The following is a 6361-nucleotide window of genomic DNA, read 5'->3' on the forward strand; positions in this document are numbered from 1 at the left end:
TTAACCCGGGAGAGCCCAGACTAAACAAGCTTTCCACTGATGCAGCCCTGAACACATTCTCTATGATACAATTGAAATGACAAAGAAATAACTACAGCTTTCTATTCCGATTTTACAGATTGAATAAAAAAAAAAGACGAGATCAAATCAATGAGGCCATGCCTTTGTAGATATGGTTTTATTTTCATGATGATCCTGATCTCCCACCTTTCTGCCTTTTCTCTTCCAGCCCAGCAGCCTCATTCAGCATGTCAGCAGCATCCTGGTGCATGTCCAGTTTGGCCAGCGCCACCGACTGCATGTAGAAAGCTGTTGGCCAATCTGGGTACACACACTGAGCTTGCATTGCGTCCCTAAGGGCGGCATCCGGTTGATCGCACATCAGATAACACAGGCTCCGCCTAGCATAAACGGTTGGAGACACCATGGTACCAACATCTATAAACTGCAATCAAACCCAAAAAAGCAAGCATGGTCATCACAACCATATAGCATCTGCAACTACATAGCAACTGCATTTTCATTCTTTAAAAGAGAAGCATGATGGCACAGCATCCCCAAAGTATGATATCAAATACTATTATTATTGCGTTCCACTGAATAAAATAAAACTATTTCCAGATGCAAGCAGATAATAATAGTCCCCCAAGCATACTCATCACAGCAGTCAACAGGCTTGCGCAAAAACCACCTCCAGAGTCTGGAGCTAGGATAGGTCTCCTCATCAATCAATAAGCAGAGTCTCAATTGAGTGGCAATACTTGTATCAAAGTTTCTCATACGTCCATACCTGTGAATAACAATCTATGGCAATTTTAAAATCCCTATCACGGAAAGCAAAGTCTCCACGTTTCCTTGCGTCCAACATATCCTTCATTTGCTGGGTCCACTCTTGAAAAGACAACTGAAACATTTAAAAGACATCTTCTAAGAACAGAATCAAGAGACAAGGAACAGAAGGAAGTACTGTACAGGTCAGATACCTCATTTGTTCCTTCATCATCCCGGTAGTGTGTCATGACCAGTGTCTGATGGATTGCCGTGAGGTCCATCCTGGAACAGGCCTCTCCCATTGGAGAGAGAGGACGTTGTGGCGTCAACGGGGTTTCCTCATGCTTCGAAATTCCAAGCATGACATGAGACGGAACCTGAAACTCAACCATTCGTGTCATATTTTTGAAGCTTTCAACCTTTTACATTAACTAGAAAAACCATACTAATTTGAGGAGTGACATGAAGCCTCATTGAAACCAGTCACCATGACAGCAGATAATAGTGCCAGAGAGCAGGAGGCATTTTTGAGTTGGCTTAGATGCAAGTCATTCTATATCAAAAGAATTTGGAATGGTACAAAGGAGGAGATGGGTCATATTCCCACAGGTACAAGTGATATATTAGATTACTTGATAAACCAGCCTCATTCATATACAGATTGGTAGTAGGATAATTCAATTTTTACAGAATATAAAAGGATAGATGAAGATGCCTGACTCACTTGATCATTTTATGAAGGGGGCCTAAAGCAATAACAGATGCTTATTGGAGCTTCAAGAGACTAATACGGCAGAGTTTGATATAATGTTGCCACTTAGATGTGACTGATTCTGCATCTTAATTAAGCAGAATACACGCAATCCACATCTTACACCTAATCTATTAGATATCACTCGTCCAAGCTGAAGGAGGTCAAAGATAATGGGTTACAGATTCTGGAAAAGCACCATGTATTATAGGCATAGAATCTTTTAAAAGCTGGCAAATTTTATAACTACAAATTTTGGATTAGTTGTCAAGAAGACCTATTGGGACAGGTTAAAAAAAGAATATCCATTTCCATGTAGGTGCTCACTCGAAATACATATAAAGATGAAGATAGCTATACAACCAGGTCGTGCAAAGCACGTCTATTATTTTTCTAAACTGCTACCATTCCTGTTGGCCAGTTTGCGGGGGTCTTTGGGGGGTGAGGAGTAAAGAATATGCCCTCCTTCAACCACCTTAAATATAGTTAACGTGGCAAGGCAAAACAGAGCAAGATGTGGACAAGAGAGCTGGTAGAAGCGAAGCTAACAAGACCCACGGAAAACAAAAATGAATACTGAAACATGAAGCTTGTATTGCGGCAAAAACTTAAGAGCTTGCAATTTTAAATTCTTACATCAGATTTGGGCTGTAATGGACCTAGTTTAGAAACTAGGTCCTTTGTACTGGGCCGTTCCCTAGGTTCAGATTGCAAGCATTGAGAGGCTAGACCGACAACTACAATTGCTTCTTCTGTGGAGAACTTTCCCTCCAGATGTGAATCCATTAAACAAAAGATATTTTTACCCCGTATCATATCAAGAGCCTGTAAAGAGCAGAATCTAGCAAATTAATAACAAAATATTAACAAATACTACTTTGCACTGCACAATGACAAAATATCCCAATTAATAATAAATTATACTTTGCACTGCACAATATCCCAATTGCAAGAGGCAGAGGCAAAGAGCAGGCAACTGAGTTTCAGGATGCGTGTAATTTGGCATAAGTAAAATATTCTGAAAAACAACTAATCTGCTACTTGAGATATGCATGGAAGGAGTAGAATCTAACTAATTTACAATGTCCAACTGCAAAGTATTTCCAGATTAGTACAAGTATCTGTTCTTTTCTTTTCAAATTATTCTAGCTAGTAAAGATGACTCATCATGCATATTAGCTTGAAGACAAGGTGTAACCATCTAGCTCAGTTCTTCCTTTTCAAATCTTTCTGGTATATAACTGCCCTGCATTACTTTACCAAAGCTACATGAATGGAAACTTTTTAGACCTCCTTCACAATGGGTTTGACCCATTGCAAAGCCTTCTTCAACGCCATTGAGGGGAAAGAGCATTTTAATCACGATACCTAAAGGGGGCGCTTACCAACTCTAAGGAAATTTGCATGATTTACTAGGAAAAAATTGTTAAAGGAGCCTTATACTGCTAATGAGCCTCAATAAAAAAGGGATAGAAACAGCAATTACGTGGCTTGGAGGGATGTGCTTTCCACTTAGCAAATCCAAAAGAACAGTACCAAAACTGTACATAACACTCTCTGCTGTAACCCTTCCTGCAAAAAGATAATAGAAACTGCAATAAGTAGAATTCCAAGTCAGATAGTTAAGTCGTATACTGAACCTTTGGAGTATACAAATCAACAATATGAATGGAGTTTATGCTCAAGCTCGAGGCATGATTTCTGACAACAAGGAGCAAGCTGCTACAGCATCCTCATAACTGTTCAGAATTGAAGTATAGCATCCTATGCTCATAAGAACAAAACTCTCCACCACCTTTTAGCATATTGCACAACACTATACACGCAGAACATATGTTTACAAATGAGCATAGCTCAAGCGCTAAATTCAGCAAAAGAATGAACAGCTCCAAAGACCAGTGGAACAGTTGAACAGAAAGAAGGTATAGAAGCCATCTTAAAAAACAGGAAAAAAATCAAACTTGAGAAAAATATAATGCAGTAGTTGGTAAATAATAAATAACTAAACATGTATAACTTTCTTAAGCTGGAGAAATATTCACCATTTCTTAAATACTCTGGAGGAGTATAAGCAAGATTTGTGCTATAACTTTTACCGTCCCTACTATTCTTCATCAATCCGAAACATGACAGCCGTGGATCACCATCCTGCAAAGTAAATTCCAATTCCAACTCTCACCCTAAGTAACATTTAGAAGTCAAGCAAGAAAAATTCGACGTGTGCAAGCAAACATAGTAAAAGGGTCAAACTAGTGCTCATTCGTTCAAAACCAAAAGACCAAAAAAATAGGGCTCAACGATACCTCATCAAATAGAACTCTGTAAGCATTTAGATCATGATATAATGGACGTCCTTCATTGCTGCAATACTCTAAGGCTTCAGCTATATGAAGTGCTACTCTCAAACGCATGGCCCATTCAATGGTCTGACTCTCCCCTGTCAAGTCAAGTACAGAAAAATCCCATGAATAAATGCCAATGAGTCAGGAAGCCATCCACCCAAAGCACATGAAAGATAAAGGTTGAAAAATTGCTCTGAGAAGTACAAAGTGTACTATTCTCGTCCTGTTCAGTGCAATAAGAAACATTTCCATCCTTAAGTTTTTTACATGACGAGAATTTAGCTTCTAAGCTACCCGCTTAGAAAACGCTTCTAGTTCCAGGATAAAAGGATAAGCTAAGCAGTGTCGCAAGACTGTGGCTGGGCCTAACATATAGTATGAAAAAACTGATGTTTGCAATCCAACCTGTTTTTCCTTAAGCCAAGTAATAGAGTAACTTAGATTCCAGGTTTTTTTTTTGTTCAGAAAAGACTCTTGTATTTTATAAGATCAAACGGATTTACACTTATGGGGCAATTACCTCTACATCATCCCTGGATTTTTGGTTAAGCCATGAGGGAAGCAATGACCCCATGTAACATCATATTTAAGTTTGGAGGCAAATTTTGCCACACTATGACTAACAAGATTACCTTGTCTCCTAACAAAAGTAAACCTACAAGAGTCAAAATCCTCCCTCAGTCTAGCAATGTCCCGTAGTAACACATTGAGGTAACTGCAATCTCTATGGTAACACATTGAGGTAACAAGACCTCGGGTATATGTTAAAGAAGACATTTTTATCACTTCCTAACTTCTGATTCATCATTACAAGTCTGAAAGAGAAAATTTTCCCAAAACATTAAAAAAAAAAAAAAGAAGAAGAAGAAGAAGAAGGGAAAGCAAAGGTAGTAGTAGTAGTAGGAGTATCGGTCTTACAGTGAAACAAGTGCTTAGCAAGAGAATCATTGGGCATGTACTCAGCAACCAACAACCTCTCATCCCCATCACAGCAATACCCAATCAAATTAGCCAGCCTCCGATGCCTCAACTTCCCCACACCCCACGCCTCCTCCTAAGGAAGTTCAACAAAGATTCAAACCACCAATAGTCCAATACCAAGCCCCCATCCCACCAGCAGAAAAAAGGGCAAAGAAAAAGAAACAGAAAGCTTCCATCGTTATAGTTAACATTCAAAAAAATGCATATATACGCCTTAGAAGAAGTATAGCCGCGCCCAAAACAAAAAGGAGCATATGTATAAATATTGACATACCGCGAACTGTTTGGGGTCGGGCCAGGCCAATTTGGTGAACTTCTTGACGGCGATCCAGCGGCGGTTCTGGAGGCGGCCTTTGTACACAAGATTGTGGGCTTTTTCGCCGCTTTCCGAGACTATGAAGTCGGAGCTGAAGTTGTTGGTGGCAGCTTTGAGGTCTGCTAAAGGGAACTCAGAGAAAGAGGGGACTCCGGCGATGGTTCCCGGGACAGGTTCGGCAGTAGGAGTAGCAGGAGGTGGGTGGAGGAAGGGTGGGGTGGTCGAGGTTTTATGATTGTGGTTGTGGGGCTCGATGTTGTTTTCCTTTTCCTTCTCCTTCTCCTTCTCTGGGTAAGTCTCCGACTGAAATTTGGATTCACAACAGCCCATGACGATATTACTCTGTATGTTATGTTATTAAGAAGAAGAAGCAGAAGAAGTAGGCGGTCAGGTCAGTCTGGTCTGGATGGTTTCTCGCAGCAGTGTATCCGTCTGGACCCAAAAAAAAAAAGACTCTGTCTTTCCTTCTTTTACTGTTTATTTCTTTCTTTTTTGTTCTCTAGATTGAATGAGCAGGCAATACTTGGAGGAAGCCAACAGGAGGAGGAGGAAGAAGAAAAGCGAAATGAGCAGTGAAAACGAAACCCAACACACGGACAGGGACACGGGCGCCTGTTTGGAGCTCACTTGCGATTTTCACCATAATTGATGATGGGATGGATGATAACAGTAGTAACTGCGCTGCAACACTTTACCATCCAATCCAAGGGAGCAAAAGCTTTTTATACCGCACCACTGCACACACCACACAGCATTTTCACCACTGTGACTGTGACAGAAGACAATAATAAAAGAAAGCTTTATTACAGAGCCAGCCAGCTTCCTGCCCTTTTGATCCCCTGTATTTTCCGGGCTTATTTTTTATAAAGAAGAAGATAAAAAGAGAATAGTGCACCACTACTAGTGTTGATTCGTAATCACGGTTGAGAATTTAAGAGCAAGCAGCAGATTTGGGGATGTGGATGTGAATTTGGGTGATAATTGAAGAATGAATGATTTAATTATTACTGGTATGAATATGATAGCAATATAGCTTTAAATAAAGAGCAGCGATATGTATCTGCCTGAATTTTTTGTGAACAATAGAGAAAAAGGGGGACCTGAAGAGATTTCAGGATAATTTTAGACGAGACTTAAACCACTACCGTGTCAGACGAGTGCATTGCGTACTTGTCTGAATTTTTTGAGCAAAATCACTTT

At 40.1% G+C, this 6361-nt stretch overlaps 1 protein-coding gene across 1 annotated transcript; it reads right to left on the reverse strand.

The window, feature by feature from the left end:
• Nucleotides 1-5854, reverse strand: LOC113710355 (serine/threonine-protein kinase BSK1-like). The gene is made up of 9 exons (XM_027233311.2): nt 5120-5854; nt 4783-4918; nt 3826-3959; nt 3565-3670; nt 3009-3094; nt 2159-2347; nt 984-1148; nt 791-904; nt 1-445 (listed from the first exon to the last, which is right to left on the reverse strand). The coding sequence occupies exons 1-9, from the start codon at nt 5489-5491 to the stop codon at nt 185-187; spliced, it is 1563 nt and encodes a 520-aa protein (XP_027089112.1). The 5' UTR covers nt 5492-5854; the 3' UTR covers nt 1-184.
• Between the last annotated feature and the right edge of the window lie 507 nt (nt 5855-6361).

This window comes from Coffea arabica, chromosome 9e (assembly GCF_036785885.1).
Source record: "Coffea arabica cultivar ET-39 chromosome 9e, Coffea Arabica ET-39 HiFi, whole genome shotgun sequence".
NCBI classification, from domain to species: domain Eukaryota; kingdom Viridiplantae; phylum Streptophyta; class Magnoliopsida; order Gentianales; family Rubiaceae; genus Coffea; species Coffea arabica.

What these genes read in the sequence shown, in the direction of transcription:
- LOC113710355 (XM_027233311.2), bottom strand. Translation starts at nt 5,491, where the DNA reads ATGGGCTGTTGTGAATCCAAATTTCAGTCGGAGACTTACCCAGAGAAG. An exon ending in ACAGAGTTCTATTTGATGAG is followed by an intron (nt 3,671 to 3,825) that starts GTATCGTTGAGC and finishes TTTACTTTGCAG; the next exon opens with GATGGTGATCCACGGCTGTC. An exon ending in AGCACATCCCTCCAAGCCAC is followed by an intron (nt 2,348 to 3,008) that starts GTAATTGCTGTT and finishes TGCTCTTTACAG; the next exon opens with GCTCTTGATATGATACGGGG.